Consider the following 22,041-nt stretch of genomic DNA (forward strand, 5'->3'; position numbering starts at 1 on the left):
AAGAAAATGCCACTTATTGCATCTTTCTGGCTTTGAGTGAAACAAGAAGCTGCACAGCAGCCTGGATGGAGAGGAGGGTGACAAGTGCAGCTCCCCCCCAGAAATGAGCCTGGGGTGGCACAGGGATGAGGTGTTCCAGCTAAAGGGAGGTGTTGGCACCACCACTAATGGGAATAGACTTGCTGTGAATTAATTGAAGCTGAAAAATTAGAGAAGGGTGTTTATGTGAGTTAGCCTGGAGGAATCTCCCAGCAGAGGGGATGTGCAGAGGTGAGCTCAGGTCATTTTGCAGGGTGCAGGCTTGCCCACTTTGCCCAGCCTGAGCACATCAAGGACATTATCTCCAGCAAGTGATGCTCTCAGTGAGGCCAGAGCTGCTGGAGCAGCCCAGTGTTTGCAGAAACCTTTCTGGCAATGATGGAATGGAGGGGCACAGGCACAGGGACATTCCGGGCTGGGACCTGCAGGCTGGGTGTCCTAGTGGAGAGTGACATGCTCACAAAGGGTGAGCAGCCAGTGGGCACAGGTTTCTTGTGCCTCCCCATCACTCAGGGCTCTCTGTCTCTGCCTCTGCAGCTGTGGGCTTCATCAGCGAGGATGAGTACCTGGAGATCACGGGAATCACGCGGGAGCAGTCGGGAGAGTACGAGTGCAGCGCCTCCAACGATGTCTCAGCGCCCGTCGTCCAGCGAGTCAAAGTCACCGTCAACTGTGAGTCCCTGGGGCCCTCGGGGGACAGGGGTGGGGCTGCAGAGGGTCACCGTGCTGCCCCACAAGGGAATGGCACTTCCCCTCAAGGAAGTGAGGCACACAAAGGCCCCAGAGCGAGACAGGCGGCAGCAGTTTTTCTGAGCAGGTGGTGTTTTGCCCTATTTTCCCCTTCTTTTCAAGCTCCATTTTTTCCCACCACCTCCTCCTCAGCTGTCTCCATCAACCTGGGTTTTCTGCCCATGGAGAGATGCTGTGCTGATAACCTCTGAGGAGAGAAGAGAAGAGAGCAGTAAATAGAATTTTTTTTTTTCTGTTAGATAAAATGAGAGAGAGGAAGAAAGCAGCATATTTCATGTTTAGACATACACAAAGACTCTCCTAAGCCCCTCTCTGGTCACTCCATTAGCTGAACATGTAACAACCATGAGTTGAGGGTCTGTTGTTTTTGGAAGAGAACTCCCATGAACCTGAAAACCTCTGTACAGCAGCACCGGAGTGGCAGGAGCTGAGAATGGGCTCAGAGATTATTTTGGCTCCTGCTCATATGCAGGGAGAGAAAGGAAATCTTCAGGAGCAAGGGGCAGGGATAGAGCCGTAGTTGTTTGCTTTGTTATACATAGTAGTAAAGAACTGCTATTCCTATTCCCATATCTTTGCCTGAGAGCCCCTTGATTTCACGATTCTAATAATTCAGAGGGAGGGAGGGAGGGAGGGGGTTTACAAGGGAGGGAAAAGGAAAAAGCCTCCTCCTTTCCAAGGGAGGCTTTTTCTGCCTTCCCTAGCAGACATCTATCTTGTAAACCAAGAGAGATAGGAGTCCCAAAGGCTGCTGGGTGTTGACCCCAGGTTTCCCCTCTCCCTGCAGACCCTCCGTACATCTCGGATGCCAAGAGCACAGGGGTGCCGGTGGGGCAGAAGGGCATCCTGCTGTGTGAGGCCTCTGCCGTCCCCTCCGCCAACTTCCAGTGGTACAAAGATGACAAGCGGTAAGAGTTTTTATTTAACTCATCAAATTTGTGGAAAGGGATTTTCCCAGGAACCTCTTGCAGCCCTCACTGGGGGAGGATTGCTGCTGCCCGTGCCTCTGTGTGAAGGTGTTGTGGTAAATCCCTGCTTGGGTGAAGCATAATGTCCAAAATGGATATTGGCAGCACAAATCCACACACTTAGGAGTGGATGAAATCTCTGTCATCTCTTTAAATGCTTTGGCCAGAAGGCAGCTCTTGGAAAAGCAAAAGGAATGGGGTGTCAGTCAAGAAACAGGGTTTGCTATACCTCAGAGAGAGTCTGCCTTGCTTTGGGGTGAAAATGGGCCTTTTAGATCAACCTGCAACTTCTGTGTCCTGCCAAAGCACAGGGACGTGGTTGGGGAATGAGGAGTGGTGCAGCACAGCCTAGGGTAGGTCCCACTCTGGAGAAATTGCCTCTCTCTGACCCCGGCAAAGTGGTTTTAACCAATTTTTGTGTTGATTAGCCCAGAGGGGCCGTGGTGTGGCCAAACACAGGACACGCCACACTAGTCACTGATAAGGAGGGATGTTTTGACCAAAAAAAGATGCTCCAGAAGCTGGAGGGAAGTCTGGGTCTGCCTGCCTCACCCGGTTGGAGAGGAAAGGAGCAGCAGAGTGTACAAAGCTGCGGATGTTTGTACGGCAGATGAAAGGCTCTGCTCAGAACTAGGTCAGATCACGAGGGCCTGCAGAGCAGCGGCAGGAGCAGGCTCAGCCCGCCTGATCAGCACCCAGCGTGGCTCATAATGGGAATCCAGCACTTCCCCTGAGGAATTAGCAGGCAAGAGCTGCAGGAGCTAAGCAGGATGGATGGACACCAGCTCAGGGAAACCCAAGCACTTGGTTAATGCTCCAGCATTTGTGCTGGCTGAGAACCCTCCCTGCTGTGATGGGTGCCTGTTGCAGCACTCACTGGGGGGACACAGGGATGAGAAAAGAGGAAGGTCACAGAAGGCATTCTGCAAAACAGAGAGGACTGAGGGCATGAGAGGGAAACCAGGCTCTTCTGTAGGGTGGGAATGAGCCTTTCCCAGGCACAGGAGCATCCCTCTCTCTGCACAGCATTTGGTGAGTCCCAGCACCATCCCACGACCCTGCAGCAGTGAGGATGCCTCTGGTCAGCATGGGGGTGGTATGGGCTGGCAGCTGGAGACACAGCAGAGCAGCATCCATCTCCCTTATCTTTCCCAATACCTTTCCCTCTCTCTCGTCTCCCAAGACCCATCTCCCCACTCACAGGCACAACCAGAGGATAACTGGGCACGGAAAATAGTGAGCACATCCCTTCCTGATGTCACCCCTGTGACCTCCCATTCCTCTTTTCTCCCAGACTGGCTGAAGGACAGAAAGGGCTGAAAGTGGAGAACAAAGCCTTCTTCTCCAGACTGACCTTCTTCAACGTCTCTGAGCAGGACTATGGCAACTACACCTGCGTAGCCTCCAACCAGCTAGGGAATACCAATGCCAGCATGATCCTCTATGGTGAGTAGGGCTGAGGGAATCAGCCAGGAAGGGGGAATGGCTTCACAGTGACATCACCAATGGCAGAGACATGGGAAGGGTCTCCCGTGTCTTTTGGGGGAGATTTATATTTGCTGCTGGTCCTTTCTGCCCTCGGCACGTGGGCTGGAGGTTGTGGTGAGTGCTTGGGAAGGGGTGAACCTCCAAAGCTGCCTCCTGATCCAGGTCCAGTGTCTCCCACCATTCAGAGGTGTTTGGCACTGTGTTTGGGAGCTGCCATGAATGCAAAGTTAGGAGCTGGCTGCAGGTTTCCATCTTCTTGCTCTGATGAGTGCCTGGGAGAGCCTCTGTGTGAAGGCATCCCCCTGTGTCGATGGGTGGGAGGAGAGATGCCGCTCAGTCATTGCTGCCCCATTCCCATGTGAGAACAAACAGGCTCCCTGCTCCATCACCTTCCAGGCCATGTTTTCTGCTCCTGACAAGCAGATATATCCTTATTGGAGGTGCCAAGGGAGATGGGAAGGTGTGGAGGGCAGGAAGGAGGAGAAAGTTTGTACCTCTGTCCCAGGACTGTTTTCCCTGCATGCTGGAGCTGGGATGAGAGCAATGCTGACACCGCCCAGGGATGGGAAGGGCTGTGATTGATTAACATATTTGTCAAACCTCTTCAGGTGGCAGCAAAACCAGAGCAGAGGCTGTGCCCTCCAGGAGTCAGAGATGGATGACAGATCTCATCCCTGGCCACTGCTTGGGGACATTTCCCTGCTGGGGTATGGGGTGTGTGGTTCTTGCAGCTGAACCACACGGGACAAGTGCAGACTGGGGACCTCCAAACTCTCCCCAACATTGTCCTCCTCTTTGCCACCCGGTTGTTGTGCCTGGCCATCTCCTTGTCTCTTGTTATTGTACGGTCAGAGGGAGCAGAGCAGAGTGACAAATTAACCTTCCTTGTCCCCAGGTCCCTCAGGGATGGATCAGGGCAGTCTGTACCCTGGCCATACAAAGTGTCTTGGGATAGGGAGCAGTCCCACAGTATGTTCTGGGTTCTGGAGTGTGCCAGGGTAGTGGGAGGCATCTGGAGACCCTGGGAAGTGCTGTCCATGTCCTGGGGAGGAGCTGGATGGATTCCAAGGGTGCAGTTTGTTTAAGGACGTCAGAGGATGTCGGGCTTTGCCAGGGGCCACACCACAGCTGTGGGGTCAGGGTGACATCACAGGACAGGCTTATCCTCCCCTGCCACTGGTACTGGCAGCTGTGCCAGGTTCCCCTGAGCTGTGACAGAGGAGTTCATCCCATCTTGGATGCTCCAACCCATTTGCTCCCCCAGTAAAGTCCAAGCTGTGTGTGATGAAGGTTCACCTGTGCTAAGCCATCATTGCCATTGCTTAGGAACTACCTCAGTTCTCTTCCACCCCAGCCTTCCTGGCAATCCAATAACCAACCCCATGTTTTAGGGATGCCAATGCCTCTGGCACTGCAAAGCCACCCAGACCTGGCTCCACCAGTTTTGCAGACGTAGGGTGGCCGTGCCAAATGCTCAACATAGCCTGAGCCACATTCTTAGCTCTGATGTTGCAGCCTTCCAATATGTTTATGAGGTTAAAATCTTGATTAGTGGGAGCCTTCAGTTTGGCATCTGCAGATCCAGGCTGGATGAACAGCCTAAAAGTAAAGATGGCGTCTCCCTGCTGAAGAGCTCTTGGTTCCTTGGGTTCTAACCTCTTGGTTCCTTGGGTTCTAACTCATCTGTGGGACTCATGCTGTGATGGCAGTGTCAGGTGGGAGGCTGGGAAGCATCCCACAAAAGTCTAAGCTTATTTTATGATCTCCCCTTAGCTTTGTGGTCTGGCTGTGAATCCCATCAGGAAAATCAGAGTCCTTTGACCACCCATAATTTCCATAAAGGCTCAATTGATTGAATGATCCATTCAGTCTTTAAATTAGTCCCCCTGGGGGGGGTGGCAGTTCCCTGAGGAGACCGTGACATGCTGGGGTTCCCCATCTCCTGGTGCAGGGCTCCCCAGCACCCCCATGAACAATCCCTCCCTAATTACCAGGAATGTGATGGCCCCAAGCATCAGAGGGCCAAGCTCACCCGTCCCTAAACCAGTGTCTTCAATCTGGGGATTAATGTGTCTTATTTATCGACATATTTATTAATCTATTTAATGCAAGATAAGAGGGAAGTGGATGCGGTGGCTGCACTACCTGTGCATGAGAAATGTCTCTTCTGTGAGGTTTTGGGGGACAATTTTGTGAGTGGCCCTTTTTCCCTGAAGCTGAGTGTTTTGGAGTTTTTCCCCCACAAATGGAGGTTTCATCTGTGCAGGTAGCGTGACATGAGCCTTTTTGGGGTTGTGAGAGAGGCTAATGTAGCGTTCATCTTTTAATCCTTTTTTTAATCTAATTTTTCATGGAGGTCAACTAGTGCTTTATTTAACATGTAGCACTCGTTATTCCAGACCTGCCGTCTCATTCAGCGGCTCATTTGGTGCTGTCTGGGATGTGATAGAGTGCTCAGGGAAACCACATCATTCTGTGGAGTTGGGGAAAAAAACCAACCCTCTGCTTCTCACCCATCACACAGTCTATGTTGCTCCCAGAGGCAGCTGTCAGGCAATAAATCTTTTTGGGATGTTGCAGGATTAGCAAGAGGGATGGGCCCTGGACTCACAGGGGAGAGCTGAATGCCCTGCATCCCCATATCCCAGCCCCTGTGCTTTGCCTTTTGCACAGGGTGCAACCACAGGCTTTGCCAGCTCTGAGGTCCCATATTCATCTCATCTCAGAGATGAGGGGACCATGGCCCCAGAGCAGTGGGGTGTGATTTGGGCAATCAGATCCCATTTCTACCCCATCCACTGGTTTTCCCACCCCAGGTCGAGGGCAGGCTGAGGGAGGTGTCTCGAGCCTGCGCTTTCCATTGCCCTTTTGCCTTAACTTTCCCTTGTTCTTTAATTTTTAGAAGAGACAACTACCGCTCTGACACCCTGGAAAGGTCAGTAATTTGGGGGTTCCCTACAATGCCAGTGCTTCCCCTGCTGTTCCCCTTGGGCCCCTCTGGCTCCCACCACAACTCATCTCAGTGGGAGCCGCAGCACCCACCAGCTGGATCTCCTGCCCCACAGCCCCACTGCTTTCACTGGTGTAGGGATGAATCAGGGCTTTCTTAGCCACCCTCCCATCCTGCCCCCTCCCTGCCAGCCTACTGTGCCTGTCTGGTGGTGGTCTGTGCCCTCTGCATGCCTGTCCCCATCCCATGGTGTCCCGCTCCCTCCCCATTGCCAGCGCACAGCAGGGCGGTCTTTGGGCTGTTTTCCCAGTGCTACTGTGTTAGTGGGCCTTGTGGCAGGTCCTTCCTCCTCTGGGATGCTTCTAGTGCCTTTTTTATGGGATGAGAGAGGGGTGGACAGGCATTTGGTCCCCCTTCTGTTGTTATTCCTGGCCAGGGCAGCCAGCTCTCTTACTGTCTGGTCAACTGGCTTGGTGTCATTTTGATTTTGGGGTGGCTTCATTTGTGATGAATGGAGTGGTCAGTCCTTGGTATGACTTGCAGATGTCTGTGGAAGCAGTGTGCGAGACCTGGATTCGTGAGGTGGGAGGTGTCTGAGTGTGCTGGAGAGTGTTACTGGTGGGAAACCAGATGGCTACTGATGCTCAGTGCCCCAGTCAGGTTTTGAAGTGAGGGCACATGTCCTGGGGTTTCGAAAGCAGTTGTGAATCAGACCTTGTGGTCAGCCCTGCTTCCACAGGACACAAGCATGGATGCTTTCCTGAGGTCTTTTTCCACCTTAGTTGTCTCTTGGGCCAACTATTTTGTGAAAAAATGGGTGTTTTGGTGAAAGCCATTGCCTAAGACACCCTCCACATCCTTTCCCACAGTGAGCTTTGAACTCCTCACTTCTTGTAGTCCCCATAGATGAGTGGGCTTGGCTCTTCTTGACCCTCCTCATCCCATCTCCTTGAGGTGGTGTGGGCCCATACTGAGCCCCAAAGAGACATTGAAGAGGTGCAAAACACCAAGTCCTCAATGTAGTGCTGCTGGCAGTATCTCTGCAGGGTGGGGAGGTGGTTACTGTCCCTCCCAAGGGACACTGGAGGGCAACACGGTGGTGACCCTGGGGTGGGCAGAATGTGCTGGGTAATAACTGTCATCTCCCCTACAAGTGTGGCTGGAAATCTGGGACCAGTTTGGAGGAGGGTGAAGGGGGCTGAGGGAGGTTGGATGGTGGTGATGCACAGGAAGTGGGCTTGGGATGGGGACTTCAGGCTGAAAAGGGACTGCAGAGGATCTTGTCCCAAAAATCAGCATTTGTGAGGACAGGGATGGCCGTTCCCATGTTCCTGAGAAGCACAGATGGAGGGGGACACCCAGAGACCTCTCAGAGCAATCCCATCACGTGCAACACCGCCGGGGGCCCCAAATAGTGTGATTTTTTTTTTTTTTTTTTTTTTTAATCTTTATTTCATGGTTTCTTCTATTTGTTGACTTCATGACCAACCACACGGGCGTTCCTGTCCCTTCCCACAGGCCCTGGAGCAGTGCACGACGGGAACAACGGCGCGTGGCGGCGAAGCAGCTGCGTGTGGCTGCTGCTCCTCCCGCTCGCCCACCTCGCCCGCCAGTTTTGACCCGAGAGCCGGCCCGCGGAGTAGCGGCAGCGACGACCACGGCCAGCGAGCGCAAGCAGAAAGGAGAGGAAGAAAAGAAGAAGAAAAAGAAGAAGTGTTCACCGTTTCCGAAAATAATCATAAGAATTGAGAGAGTATCCGGCCAGGCCACCTGGGGGAGGGGGAGAGAGGAAAAACACGCAAAAAAAAAAAAAAAAAAAAAACCACAACGGGAATTTGGAATGGAGAGAAAAGGGAAAAAATTAATAATCCAAGGCTTCCTGCTGAAGATGCAATGCGACTGAGTCTTTTTCTTTTCACCCTATTTTTTTTTTTTGTCCCCTACCACTTTTTCCCCCTGTTTTTGTTGTTCTCTGCCACGGGCCAGCGTGGAGGATGGACGGGGCCATCAGAGTGTGGCACTTGTCCCCTGCCCTGTCCTCTTCACTGCCGCCACCCGCCTGCTCCCTCCCGTGGGACCCTCCATCCAGACACACGGGTTTTCTCCTTTGCCAAGATTTCCCCGTCTTCTCATGGACTGTGCCGCCATTTGTGTTTCAGAATATATATACATATATATATATATCTCCATGTATACATATATATATGTATAGATATATAGATCTTCAACAGTTACCACACCACCACGAAAGGAAAGGGAGGAAGGAGACCAGCGTCGAGCCACGCTTTCATCGTACCATCCGCGGACATCGTGAATGATAAGGGATTCTGAGTCATGGTTAATTTTATTAATTGTATTTTCTGATACGAGCCTAGAACTCTTAGTTCCTAAAAAACAGAAATGCAAAAAAAAGAGGGAGAAAAAAAAGAAAAAAAAAAGATGAAAAAAAAAACAATCCAGGAGAGGGGGAGCAAGCGGAGAGAAGTTTGTTTGCCGAGGAGGCGACCAGCCAAGGAGGTTTGTGAGCCCGGCGAGGAGGATGAGGAGGAGGTCTGTGCTGAAACACCCCCAAAACCGGCCCAAAAGTGGTCGTCTGGACAGTTCCTGCCGAGGGCACAGATGACACTCGCCGCGCGTTGAGGTGGAGGGAGATACTGAATCTTTTTATGGGATATATATATACAGTATATATAAATATACATATATATATATATATAATTTTCTTTTTTGTTAGAGTTCTAGCCACAGTTCCCAGCAGGGTCCTTCCGCTGCCATTACTGCATGCTGTATATGGAGTTAGGTGTGTATCGGTTCTCAGCGAGACAAGTGTCTCGGTCACACATCCCTGAACCCCCTCGCCTTTCCACCCTCGGGTCACCGGGGACAAAGGGTCACAGGGGACCAGGGCCCCTCTCTGTCGCTTTTTGCCGCGTGGCCCCGGCCTTTTCGCGGTGGAATAAAGCGAGCTGAGGGACAGAGGGAGATCTATATAGCTCAGTTTTATATATTTTTATATATATATATATATATATGTGTATGTATATGTGTGTGTGTGCGCGTGCGTGTGTGTGTATATGTATATATATATATATATAAAAAAAAAACAAACACAAAAGAAATGAGAAAAAGAAGACGAAGCAACCGGCCCCTGCCAAGGCGCAGGACCTGTTGCCTCGCCGTCCATTTCAGCGGGGGTTTCTCCTGCAATTGGTTTTCCTCCTTCAATTTCCTTTCCTTCCCTGCGGCCGGCGGCGGGGGGCACGCGGGGGGCCCGGGCGCGGGCAGGCAGGCGGCGAGGGGGCTCTCTCTGCCTATCCATTAAAACGATTGTTCCATGTGGCCGCTCCGTCTGCTTGTGGTGCTCATTGCCGCGGGGGCCAGGGCCACTCCGCGTTCTCCCCTTGCGCCACCAGGAATGGGGAGGGATGTGGGGAGGGGTGCTGGAGGTGGGGGTGGCAGACGGGAGCACCAAGTCATCACAATGGGCCAGGAGAGCATTGGAAAGATGGCCCCTGGACCTCACTGATGGCCAGCAGGAATGCTGTCACAGGTAAGGCTTGGGTGAGTAGATGGAGACAGTGTCAGGCACAGCTGACACTGCCCAATTTCCCTGCTCAGGACCACACTCAGTGCCCCTAAGCTCAGGTGTGGCTCTCTAGCCCAGCTGCAAAGCATTGCTGGGGATGCTTGTGGAGCAGCTGAAGTGAATCCTGCGTGGGAAGGAGGGACAGAGTGATGTGAAGTGAATACAGGGAACAGGATCCCCCATGCAGTGCTCCACACAGGCAAAGCATGGCAGGATTGTTTGGGTGTAGGTGCATTTGGCTGTCCATGGAGCCTTGTCTTGGTCAGTGTCTTGGCTTTTGGTGATGCTGGAAGGTTGCTTAGTGAGTTTGGTCCTCATCCTCAACTGTAGCCTCCAGGGTGCTGGTTTCTTCAGGTCACCTGACACATTTGCAGGATCAGAAGTTGGTTGCTGTTGATGCTGTGACAGTTTTGTGTGAGCTTTTTTTATTTCTTGACCCTATGATGTAACCCAAGAGATGAGCATGGAGAAGAAGGATGGGAAGATGTTGCTTTGAGGTGTGACAGGCAGGGTCCAGGTGATACTGACATGGGGTAAGGGAAGAACCATGCTCAGCTTTGCGGCATATCCCAAGTAAGGGACAGGGTACTGAGGGTGTGGGGACAGGACAGCTGGGCACAGGTAGCAGGGTCAGGATGGCAGAGATGATGGTGCTGGGTCTTTATGCAGCTCCTGCAACTCCCAGGTTGGACCAGCCAGCCACAATAGAGCAAACCTGGTAGGAGGGGCAATGCCCAGACGCTTGGGGGTAATGGGGAAGGATCCAGGGATAGGTATGGAGGTAGCAGGGCTCTCTCCCTCACCTCCTCACTGTAATTGTAACTTTTTTGGTGTTCTAGGTGAGAGATCAAGGAGTGTCCAGTGCCAAAGTAGCAGACAAAGAGGAAGTTAAAGAGAGAGAGAGGCGGCTCGATGGATGCATTTATGTAATAATTTATTGACATAGGTAAGGGTGTCTCTTGGTGCTGGGAAGGGATGGAAGTCATGGTCTGAAAATGCCTTCCCTCCCCCTGGATGTAGCAGCTGAGGTCCATGTCCTTAGGCACAGGTTGGGCATTGCTGAGGGCCATGGAGAAACATCCCTCTCAAGCCAGGAAAGGGAGATGGAGGATGGGCACAGAGGGGCTGCATCGCCTCCCGTGCTCTGTGCTGGGGACAATGCAGACGAGGCATCAGGATGTGCCATGAGCAGGAGCGTGTGGGCATCTGTAGGTATTCACTCCAGTGGAGGCAGGTCCAGCACTGGGTATCAGGCAGAACTGGCATGGGAAGATGGGAAGCATTAGCGAAGCTTGGATTGTGGCGTGATCCCCAGATGACACATGCAAGGAGCGAGCGTTGCTTTGTGGCACCTGTAGTTACATCAAATCAGCCCTGGCTCCCTGACAGGGTGGGGTTTTTGGAAGAGGCTCAAAGCAGAGTCTCCCATGGAGGTCACCAGTGCTTGGTTCACTGCAGGTGACATTGAGGAAAGTGGGCAAGGTGACACATCCCTCCCAGATCCCTTCCCTCAGGAGGTTGTTGAGTTTTGGGAAGCACTTACCTGGGTAAGTGGGGTCACTCAAGGGGGACAGCAGTGTTCCTGATGTGCAAGGTCACAGCAGCTCATAGCAGTGCTGGGATGGAGCTGTTTGCTTGTTGTGGTGTTCAGGGAAAAACTCTTGGGACTGGACTTTTCATTCCCACGTTGGGGAACACGAAGGGAGGTCTCAAAGTGAGCAAGACTCTGATGGGTCTGTCACAGTCCCACTACCCCCAGTCTCCTGGCAGCAGGTCTCACACTAGAAGAGCTTGTTGAATGTTTTCTCCTGGTTGATGGTGTGGAAAAGTGAGGCATCCCCTGGGAGCAATGGGTACAGCCTGCTGTGAGATTACGGCCCTGTCAGGGAGACGCTGAGGGTCACGAGTCTTCTGCTCCTGGTCCTCAAGGTTTTTGTCCTTTGACAAAGACGTTTGCTCTGTGTCACACGCTGCCAGATCACGACAGGAGCAAACCTTGGGAGTGCATTGTCTGCACAGGCATCCCTTGACAGGGGGCAGGTTTAGTTGTCAGAGTGAGCGTTGTTGCAAGATGATGGAGGAAATGCTGGGAATGTCTCAGTTGTGGAAAAGAGGCCCCCAGTCATGCTGCTTCCATGGAACGTGGGTGAGCGATGAGAACTCAGACAGTCCTTACCCTTCAGGGCCTCCATCAACAGGCGTGTGCTCATCACTCATCAGCAGACAGAGGCGGGCAGGAGCCGAGACTCACTGGTGGATTCCCAGGGGAGATGCATGGATGGGGTGAAGGGTGGCCCAAACAGCAGCAGGCCCCCAGCTGTGGGGCTTCAAGCATCACTGTCACAGGGGACGATCAAAAGAGGGTCCAGCCAAGTGCTGGGTGGGACCCCAGGAGTGGCAGAGGTCCCAGGCACTCAGGAGCCCTCCCAGCTCAGCTCAGCAGGTGCCCAGCACTGCATCCCTTCCCTGGGGTGCACGGGACCCGTGAAGCAAAGCCCCGAAGGTACAAAGTTCGTCAAACTTTATTGATACACTGCACAATCACAACCATCTCTTATTCTTGCCGAATTAGAAAAGGTTACAACTACAATGTAACATGCACAAATCTCAGGTAGTATAGCCACCCTTGGAATACAATGATCGACAGAAACTCAAGACCGGCCATCACGGCCGTCAGCAGGAGAGACCCAAGAGCCACACTGCCCCCGCCCTGGGCACCCAGCCACCCCCTGGGCATCCAAACACGGAGAGCAGTGGTCACAAATGGGTCTGGCACCCGGCAGAGCCGCGGCGGGGCCGGCCTCAGACAGCCAACACGTTCCTCACAATGGCACGTTACATGGCACGAGAAAGTCGAATGCCGTCCCGGCAGGGTACAGGGGAGCCCACCCAACCCAGGGACAAGGATGGGATGGGGGGCAGCCCTGGCACCAGGCCCGCCAGCCTCAGTGTGCGTCGTGGCATCTCGTCACCGCCACTCTCCGATTCGCCGTGGCCTCTTGCCCTGTGACTCTGCAGCATTTCTGCTGTGGGGACAGAGAAATTTGGGGCTGACCAAGGAAAGGGCACGGGGTGGCAGCGGGGGGGCAGTTGTGGGGCAGTGCGGACCAGTAAAGGCATCAGGGCAAGGTGTCTCCTGCACCCACGGTATTTTGGAGCAGGCATGTGGGGAAGGATGTGCGTGGTGCCGTGCTGGCTGAAGACAGTGCCATCCCCACGTGATAAACATGCTCCGGGCTGGGGGACAGGACCCAGATCTCTGACAGTGCCACCTTTCTTGGATGCCAGCAGAGAAGCAGAGCAGCACCGCAGGGACCGCAGGACGCGGACTCACCCAGTCAACACCAGATCCCTGTCCACCAGGTAAGCCAGAGCCTCAGGCCAGCACTGGAGCAGCTCCTGCCCTGTTTTTTTTCAATCAGCCATGGTACATGTCGAATATCCAGGATGGGCGGGCAGGAGCATCCACTGAGATTTTGTAGCAGGTCCTGGGCAGCCCATTGGGAACAGGGATGAGGACAGGCATGGCTGCATAGAGGACACGGTGGTGGCCCATCATGGCCTCTGGCTCAGGGTGGTTTTTCCATCTTATGTGCTGAGGGCTGGCACCCCAGCTTCCTTGTAGCCACAGAAAGCAGGTTTGGGCAGCAGCAGAGTTTGCAGGGGGAAGACAGCGTGTGCGTGGCCGTTGTTCTAAGTCATCTCACTTATGGAGGGAGAAAGAAGGGACAAGGCACGGGGAGGTGCTGGGTCAGGACAGGGGACACTCTGTGTGCTTGCTCAGTGCCTTGCTGTGGTTGAGTCTCCCTGTCGCAGCAATAGGGTTCGGTGCCAGGCGTGACTTTTCAGGAGCAGGATGGGAGTGTCCATCCCCAGACTGTGGCACCAAAGCATTCTCGGGTGGCCATGAAGTGACAAGAAGGCTCAGGGCTGCCACAATGTACCAGGCAAGGGGTTCCATGGTGCACGAGGCCATCAGGAGCACAATTCCATATGTGGGGAGATGACATGGCCACCGCCACTACGGGTGGCAGCTCCCAGGGTGGCTAGAAGAAGCAGAGAGGGCAGAGTCTGAGTGTGTCTATTTTGGTGTCACAGGCAAGTTGCAGCAGGGAGCATTGGAGCCATCCTTGTCCCTGCTGTGCCAGCACAGCAAATTGACAGAGCCCTGGCCTCCTCCACAGGGTCAGACACATCAGACTTTCCTCAGGAAGGGACATGTGATGGGCATGAGACAAGGCAGAGTGAGGACATTTCAGCTCATGGCCCCATGAGGGGCACAGATACAGAGGGTCATGGACAGTCAGAGCTGTAGCAAAAGGGCCTTGTCCGCTGGTGTTTCGATCCGTTGTTCAGAGCCTCTGCCCCACGCTGGTGATGCTGTGCTTTTGATGTGCAGGTTGGAAAGTGCTTGGACAACAAGCCCAGAGAAACCTCCCCAAAAAGTGCTGGCAGAACATCAAGGTGAGAGCCATGGGGCAGCCCCTGCCATCAGGGGGGCAGCAGCAGAGTGGGCAGGGATCTGGAGCAAGGAGTGAGGGCCTGGCTGTCCGATGCAGCAAGAAGGCTCTAGTCTGTAGGAGGGCTGGTGGCAGTCCCCAGGGCTCCCATTCCTGGGAGAGCAGCCTTGTGTCCTCAGGAAGGTGAGGGGGTTTTAGTGAGAAGCACAGGGGTAAGATGTCAGCTGGAATAAAGAGTTGTGGGAAGTGTGAGACCCTTGAAGGACAACTGGTTGTGTCGGGTGACCCTCTCCCAGAGGGCCAGAGAGCATCCTGTCAGGAGCAGAGGCAGGCGATGGGGGGCTGGCGACATCGGGGTGCTTAGGGAGGAGCTTTGGCGACGAGAACTGACATTCAGGACCGAGAGGGCTGAAGGCGGAGCCAGGAGGCTTCAACCTTGGGGTCTTTTTGGGCATAGGCGGCTTAGTGAGACGACGAGACGGACATCCCGGTGAAGGCTCTGGGCGGCACCCGCCCCGACAGGCTCCGTGCCCCCGGCGTTGGAGATGAGGCAGCCACAGGGGGCTCCGTCCGTGCCAGGCCACATCCCCAGGGCGACGGTGGCGGGTGACAGTCTGGTGGCACGTGGTGGGGTCTGTACAGCGTAACCGGCGGCGAGGACGATCCTGGCACGTGGGAGACGGGGCCATCCTCGGACGCTCGGCACCGCCGCCCGTCCTCCGGTGCATCCATCGCCCGTCCGGTGGAGAGGAGTCCCCGGGCGGCGCGGCGGCCGAGCCCGCGGCGGGGGAGAGGTGCGGCGAGGCCTCCCGGGACCCTCCGCTCCCTTATCAAAAGTCGAGAAGGAGGCGAGCGAGGAGGGTGGCCCAGAGGCAGAGGCCAGCAGCCACCCGGGACGCCGCGTTGCCGCCATCGTGCACTGCTCCGGGCCCTGTATGGAGGAGAGAGGAGAAAGGAGAGCGTTAGGGACAGCACTGAGATGATGTGACAGCGCTGAGTGTGTAAGCGTTAGGCTGTAGTCCTTTTTACAGAGGTTCAATTCCTCTTCTTATCAGCTCTGTAGTGAAGTTCATAGTGAGTTGCAAGCTCATTGATGTGCATTAGTTTTGTACCCGAGCCTTAGGCAGAGGCCTGTTGGTTAGGGCATATAGCTGTTAACTATGGTATCATGGGATCTAAGCCCATGATACTAGTAAATTGGAAGGTCTTAGCTTAATTAAAGCACCTGAGTTGCATTTAGGGTATACAGGGTAACCCACCTCCCCACTGTGCCTGCAGTTCCCACCCCTAAGCTGACCAGGGTGCTGTGTTCCCCCTTGGAAGGGTGGTGGATTTGTCCATCATTTGGAGAGCGTTGCCAGCGCTGAGGAGGAGGTGAGGAGGTTTGCAAAGAGCTTGAGGAACACTTAAGGCAGGCATAGTCCTTGTATGAGGAGGAGGAGGAGGAGGATACACTGAAGAGGTGTCAGTCCAGCCCCACCACGCTTGAAGTTGCCCTCCTTGGGGAGTCCTGATGCAGACAATCATGTGAGAGCCACCAGGCCTTGGTGCTCTGGAGTGGCACAACTTGTGACTGCTAACAAAGGATCGTTGGCTCAGGAAATGGCATTGTCCAGATGTGGATTCTCAGGTATGCAGGAGCATTTTGGGGTTGCTGGGGGGTTCTTGGCAGGCAGGGAGGAGGCTGGTCATCTGATTACACCGCTGGAGTGGAGATTGGTTGGAGTTTTTATGTTAGGGCTGTTATTTGGGCTGCAGGGCACACAAGGGGCCAGTCAGGATGGGATGCCACAGCTGGGCAGAGTGAGGGAAGCAGAGGCAGCCACCACACACTCTGCCACAGGGCCATGGGTCTGTCCACACTCCCCCTGGCCATGGAGAGGAATTTGGAGAAGTCACAGGTCTGAGCCCCAGTACTGGCATTCTGAAAGGGAAGAAATAGAAAAATAAGTGCTCAGCTGTCTTAGCATCAAAACTCAGGGCATGGATGAAATGTGAAGTTAATGGGGTTCTTATGCATTTGTGAATATGCTCTCAGGCCTGCAGTCACCTGGAATGGGTTCATCACAGAATCCCAGAATGACTTGGGTCAGAAGGGATCTTAAAAACCATCTTGTCCCATCCCCTGCCATGGGCCAGGAAGCCTTCAATTATCTCAGGTTGCTTTAAGCCCTGTCCAACGTGGCCTTAGATACTTCCAGGAATGGAGCAGCCCCAGCTTCTCTGGGCAACCTGTGCCAGGGCCTCACCACTCTCAAAGTGAAGACTTTTTTCCCCAGGACCCAATCTAAACTCATCCTCTTTCAACTTAAATCCATTCCCCCTTGTCCATGCCCTTATGAAAAGTGCTTCCCCAGCTCTCCTGTAGTCCCTTCCAACCCAAATCATTCTGTGATTCTATGAAATCATATCCAGTTATCGTAATTTCCTCAGGATGGTGTTATTCCTTGTCTTTTTATCTACTGATTTTTTCTGAGCATTTATCTTAATTCAGGAAGAGGCAAAGGAGAGTCTGAGATGTTAAATCCAAGCGCTGCCAGAAGGTGAAGGAAATGATGGGAAGATTGAGTGATGAGCAAGAAGCTGTGTCATGCCCATGCTCAAACAAAATTGATTATAAGAGCACATGATCATCCAGGAGGGGTAGAACTATGCCATAATCAGACATTTCCTTGCTGAATAGACCTTGTGATATGACAAGCGGAAACCCACATTTGTTAGGGGCAGGTAGACCCTTTGCAGGTAGAACAGAAAGGGTTTCTTAGCTTGGTTTTCCTCAGACCTCTCACTGCTCCTTCTTCTTTGGTTTTCACCCCTCAAACCAACGGCAGCAGCTCAGCACATCATCCAAAATCATAACAATTTCTGCAGATTTAATACCAAATGCTGATTAGCCTTAAACTTTTCTGTATTTACACCTGCCCAAACACTGCTAAATCGGTGCCTTTCTCTAGTATCTCTATAGATGTGGATTTTAATGTGTGACTAATTCTTATCACTATTTTCTAGTTCACAGTTCTGCACTGGTTATTGGCTTTGATTTAATGACACTTTTAGAAATTTCATAATCTATCCTAAAGCAATTGCATTGTGCTTGAGTTGGAGAGCTCCCAAATAGATAAGTCACCTCATACAGGGAGGAAATAAAACTAAAAATGCTGGGTCATTACTAGAAAAAAAAGAAAACAAACATTTTCTCTTCAATTTATTCTTTACTGTGGAAGAATGTATTCTGGTATCAGACAGCTTGGCCTTGTAAAGATTGTAAAGATACTCTACAGTAGAGACAAGAATAAAGATACAGAGACAAAATAAAGTAGTAATTAGATACAATCACAAAATCAGGGCAGATGGCACATTTCATCACAGGCTGCCTGTGACTCCTGTGTTCTCTGAACTGTCACTCTCTATGGGAAAGGGACAACTCCCACCAGGACAGGCAGAGAACTCAGCTGAGGCTCCCTAGCCCTGCCGTCCCAGCAAATATTTTGGCTCTGCTTTGTTCAAACCCCAGTGCCTGGGCATTGAGGTGTGAGTGCACCTGGACTCTGGCTGCCCCTGCTCAGCTTACTTATTACTGCAGTTATTTATTATTGCTTGCTTTTAATTTTCTTCCTCTTTATTTATTTTGTGTCCACTTTTCTGGCTATTTTCTTCCTTTCCTGGCTATTTCCTTCCTTCTCCTTGAGGCAGCCTTAGATTTTTTGAGACCTTGATTTGAGTACAGATGGCAAGGTTGGGATTTTGTTTCTCTCCTAAGATCTTGGATACAAAGGTCAGAAGGAATCAGCGGCTCTGTGGTGAATGGATTTTCTTAGCCTGTGTTGGAGGCTCTCTCAACTCCAGTGTGAGCCATGGGAATAGCACAAATGCTTACAGAGCTAAGCAGTCCCTTCACATGCACCAAAAAATAGCTTTTACTTTCTTTTCCTGCCTTCTTTCTGCGCAGGACAGAAGTCCCATGCCTTCCACTTCACTCCTCCCAGTTTGTTGCAACATTCACTCTTCTCCAGGTGAGAAACAGACACATGGAGATGAAGAATTTAGAATGTATCCCTTGCTGCTTTTCATTTTCAGGACTCAGGAGAAACGGGAAGGGAACGTGTCCACACTCAGGGTGCTGCTGGAGCCTCTCTTTCCTAGAAGGCTCAGGAAAAGACAACAGTTCCTCTCTGCTTCTCATGGTCTGCAACAGCAGCTAATGGGGGAAAGCCTGTCCAATTCTTCATGTCTGAGGACAGCAATAACTGAAGGAAGTCTGGGGGAAGCCTGTCCAGTAACTCATGTCTGAGAGCAAAGGCACCTAGAGTAAGCCTTGGCAACCTCCCCAGGATGATTTTTCCTGATATTTTCCCTGAGGTAACTACATGGTCCTTCAAGGCCTGTGCCTGCTCATTGAAGGGGGGTTGGACTAAATGACCTTTAAAAGGTCCCTTCCAACTCCAATTTTGATTCTAAAAAGGCTCCAACAGGGATGTTCACCCCTGTGACTGAGCAGCCACCCAGCACAGAGTGAGGAACAGAAAGTGGTTGCTTCATGCACACAAAAAGGAGACACAAGTTGAGCAAGATCTAAGGCTTGCCACAAACACAGACCCTGGGACACTATGTTAATGTGAGCAGTGACTATAGGTAAGCATTTTATAGGGTGGTACAATATATGGGTTATTTACAGCATCTAATGGCAAAGTTGGCGTTTCATGAAATAGTTAAGAGAAAACACAAAGTGTTTAATGAAATAGTTAAGAGAAAACAAAACGTACCAAACACAGGAAGATAACTGCACATGTGAAGTATAGGGACCAAATGGAAATAAAAGTGTGAAAGAGAAAAAAATACATGTATAGTAGGTAGAGAAGATAATAGGTGAAGGCAAAGTAACCCCAGAGGATAACAGGGAATGTGCTGGGAAAAACCCTACAAACAAAACATCAGTGAAGAGGAGGGAGCTGTCCCTCATCCCTTCACAAGAAGAGAACACTGATAAATACTGAGGGAAAAGAAGATATCCCACTTCAGCTCTGGCTCAATTCACCAAGACATGAAGGAAGGTTTTTTCCTCACCTCCCAAGCTGCCCAAACCACAGTGCCATGGCACAACCTCTGCCCCCCCCATGAAAGTGCTCCTATTTGAGATTCTAATTTACAGCTGATTTAGGCCAAGTTTATTAAAACTAATCATTTCTCTGTTTGTGGATGATGATTAAAGCTTAACCCTGGGTGATGTGACATGTAAATGATTGTCTAATAAAGCCTGGTTTAATGTTTCAAGCTGTGTTGGTGTCTTTGAAACATCTCACCAGATCTGCAGCTGCAGAAGGTAAAGGTTGGTATGGACAGAGGGACACAGAAATCCAGGGGTACCAGCCAGAAGAGATGGAGCTGGAGAGCTTCACTCATGTTCAGATCCTCAGGATCTACATCTTCTCCTAAAAAACCTGAATGCTGGAGGAGCTCATGTGCAGACAGGCCAAGAGGGCAGGTGCTCACAGGACATGGGTGGGATGGAATTTGGAGGCACAGCTGGGGCCAGGGGGCAGAGGGAAGGGCCAGGGGGTCTGGCATGAGCAATTCATGGTGACAAGGGAACTCAAAGTCACCAGGAAAGCTGGGGTGAGGGTGGGACTGACACCACACTGGCACCATGGTGGGCAGGTGTGACACAGCAACAGCACACGGGGGTTCCTTGGTGTGAGATGGAACAGAAGGAGTCGTGGCAGGGACACAAACTCAGGTCCAAGCTCTGCTGTCACTGCTGGAGCTGGTGACCTCAAATACTGGAACAAGAAAAATGCCTGAACTCAGCAAAGCCCAGCAGGGTCCTCAGAGATGGAATGTAACCTCAAATAATCCCATGTTAATTGGCTGACCTCAAGTAACCCCAATGACCTAAAGTAACCCCAAAGTGCTCTGTCCAGAGTGAGTTTGACCTCTAGTAACCCCAATGACCTATAGTAACCCCAAATAGTAACTGGTTGACCACCAGTAACCCCACAATGACCTCAAGTAACCTTAAAGTTCTCAGCACAGAACAAGTCTGACCTCTAGTAACCCCAATGACCTAAAGTAACCCCAAGTATTACCTGGTTGACCTCAAGTAACCCCACAATGACCTCAAGTAACCTCAAATTGCTCTGGACAGAGCAAGTTTGACCTCTGGTAACCCCAAATATGAACTAGTTGACCTCAAGTAACCCCCCAATGACCTCTAGTAACCCCAATGACCTATAGTAACCCCAAATATTAACTGGTTGACCTCAAATAATGGCCTCAAGTAACCTCAAAGGGCTCTGCACAGAACAAATTTGACCTTTAGTAACCCCAATGACCTTTAGTAACCCCAAATATTAACTGGTTGACCTCAAGTAACCTCAAAGTGATCTGACCAGAACAAGTTTGACCTCAATTATTCCCAATGATCTACAGTAACCCCAAATGTTAGTTGATTGAGCCAAAGTAACCCCATGATCTAAAGTAACCATAAAGTCCTCTACAGAAAGTGAGTCTGTCCCAGGTAACCCCAAATCCTAATTAGCTGACCAAATAACCCAAATTAACCCCATGAGTTAGCCCTTCCCAGCTCTCCTGGAGCTCCTTTAGGCACTGGAAAAGACTCCAAAGTTTCCCCAGAGCCTTCTCTCCTCCAGGTGAACACTCCCAGCTCTCCCAGCCTGACTCCAGAGAAGAGTGGCCACTTCCTGAGGGGTGTTTGGAGCAGAAGATGCTGAGGGGATGGATGGCTCAGCCCAGAGTCATGAAGCACCAGCAGAGCCAGCCAGCACCAGGCACCTGATGGACATGTGCCCTGATCCCACCCAGAACATCCACACAGCACAATCCACTCAATTAACAGGAAAAAATCATTTTATTGTTGACCAGAGGGAATTGAAGCCTTTGTAACTCCCCACCCAACAGTGTTCTGTCCCCTCCACTGCTTCCAGCCAGGCTGGCTGTGGCACCATGGCACAGCAATGTGCGACCACCAATCCCTGAGCTGCCCACCAGCACATTCCTGAAGCAAAATAAAGCTGGGGATTGCAATTCCCAGACTCTTTGGCAGCATCTATGGAGCTTACATATCTCAGCCTTTTTGTGGGCTCTTAATAATGGCAGGTGGCAACTTGAAGAATGATGAAATGAGGTGTGAGCTGCTCCCTTGACCTGAAAAGCATTGCTGGTGGCAGACACAAAAGAGCAGTTGGACAGATTCACCTGCCCTTCCAAGTTCCTGTAATGCACAACAGTAGATGGGGGGTAATTACTTTCTCTCCTGTACAAAAGATCTGGTTCTGGTATTTACACTGCCTGAATACAGCACTGCCTCCTTCTCCTCTCCTTACTAATTTCCACTCCTAATATCTCTTAGTTTTGTCAGATTACTGGTTTGTGTGCACAAATAAACACAGAAAATCACTGCAATCACAGACGCTCCACAGCAATAGGAAAACAGGGCAAAGATGCTATTTCTTGCTTTTTTTTTTTTTTTTTTTGCATATGTTTTGCATTGATTCTCTTTTTGCAAAATTCAAATATTTGCAGTGAGGCTCTGTGAAGCTGTGGCTGCCCCTGGATCCCTGGAAGTGCCCAAGGCCAGGTTGGATGGGGCTTGGAGCACCCTAGGGTAGTACAAAGTGTCCCTGTCCATGGCAGGGGGTGAAACTGGATGAGCTCTAAGGTCCCTTCCAGCCCAAACCATTCTGTGATTCTATGACTTGTGTTTTAAGTGTTTTAAGTCAAGCAGTCTTTAAATATTGAATCAGGGCTCTTATTCTTAAAGACGTAATTGCTTTCCCTTGCTTT

The 22,041-nt window shown here is 51.6% G+C and overlaps 2 protein-coding genes across 9 annotated transcripts in view; one reads left to right on the forward strand and one right to left on the reverse strand.

Moving 5' to 3' along the window:
* Nucleotides 1-9,534, forward strand: part of NTM (neurotrimin) — a 389,377-nt gene extending 379,843 nt beyond the window's left edge. For 3 of the 4 annotated variants that reach the window (XM_036397397.2, XM_036397400.2, XM_036397396.2), the window contains 5 exons: nt 577-711; nt 1,577-1,697; nt 3,052-3,203; nt 6,148-6,180; nt 7,714-9,534. In XM_036397397.2, coding sequence (XP_036253290.1) covers nt 577-711; nt 1,577-1,697; nt 3,052-3,203; nt 6,148-6,180; nt 7,714-7,814 — 542 coding nt within the window. In that variant the 3' untranslated portion in view covers nt 7,815-9,534. The remainder of the gene's footprint in view (nt 1-576; nt 712-1,576; nt 1,698-3,051; nt 3,204-6,147; nt 6,181-7,713) is intronic. The other variant, XM_036397399.2, reaches the window with a different exon arrangement.
* Nucleotides 9,535-12,285: 2,751 nt separating this feature from the next.
* The window catches only part of LOC118695693 (opioid-binding protein/cell adhesion molecule homolog), a 309,233-nt gene continuing 299,477 nt past the window's right edge, over nt 12,286-22,041 (reverse strand). For all 5 annotated transcript variants that reach the window (XM_036397403.2, XM_036397404.2, XM_036397401.2 and 2 more), the window contains one exon: nt 12,286-15,172. In XM_036397403.2, the coding sequence (XP_036253296.1) occupies nt 15,072-15,172 (101 nt within the window). In that variant the 3' untranslated portion in view covers nt 12,286-15,071. The remainder of the gene's footprint in view (nt 15,173-22,041) is intronic.

This window comes from Molothrus ater, chromosome 22, assembly GCF_012460135.2.
Source record: "Molothrus ater isolate BHLD 08-10-18 breed brown headed cowbird chromosome 22, BPBGC_Mater_1.1, whole genome shotgun sequence".
NCBI lineage: Eukaryota > Metazoa > Chordata > Aves > Passeriformes > Icteridae > Molothrus > Molothrus ater.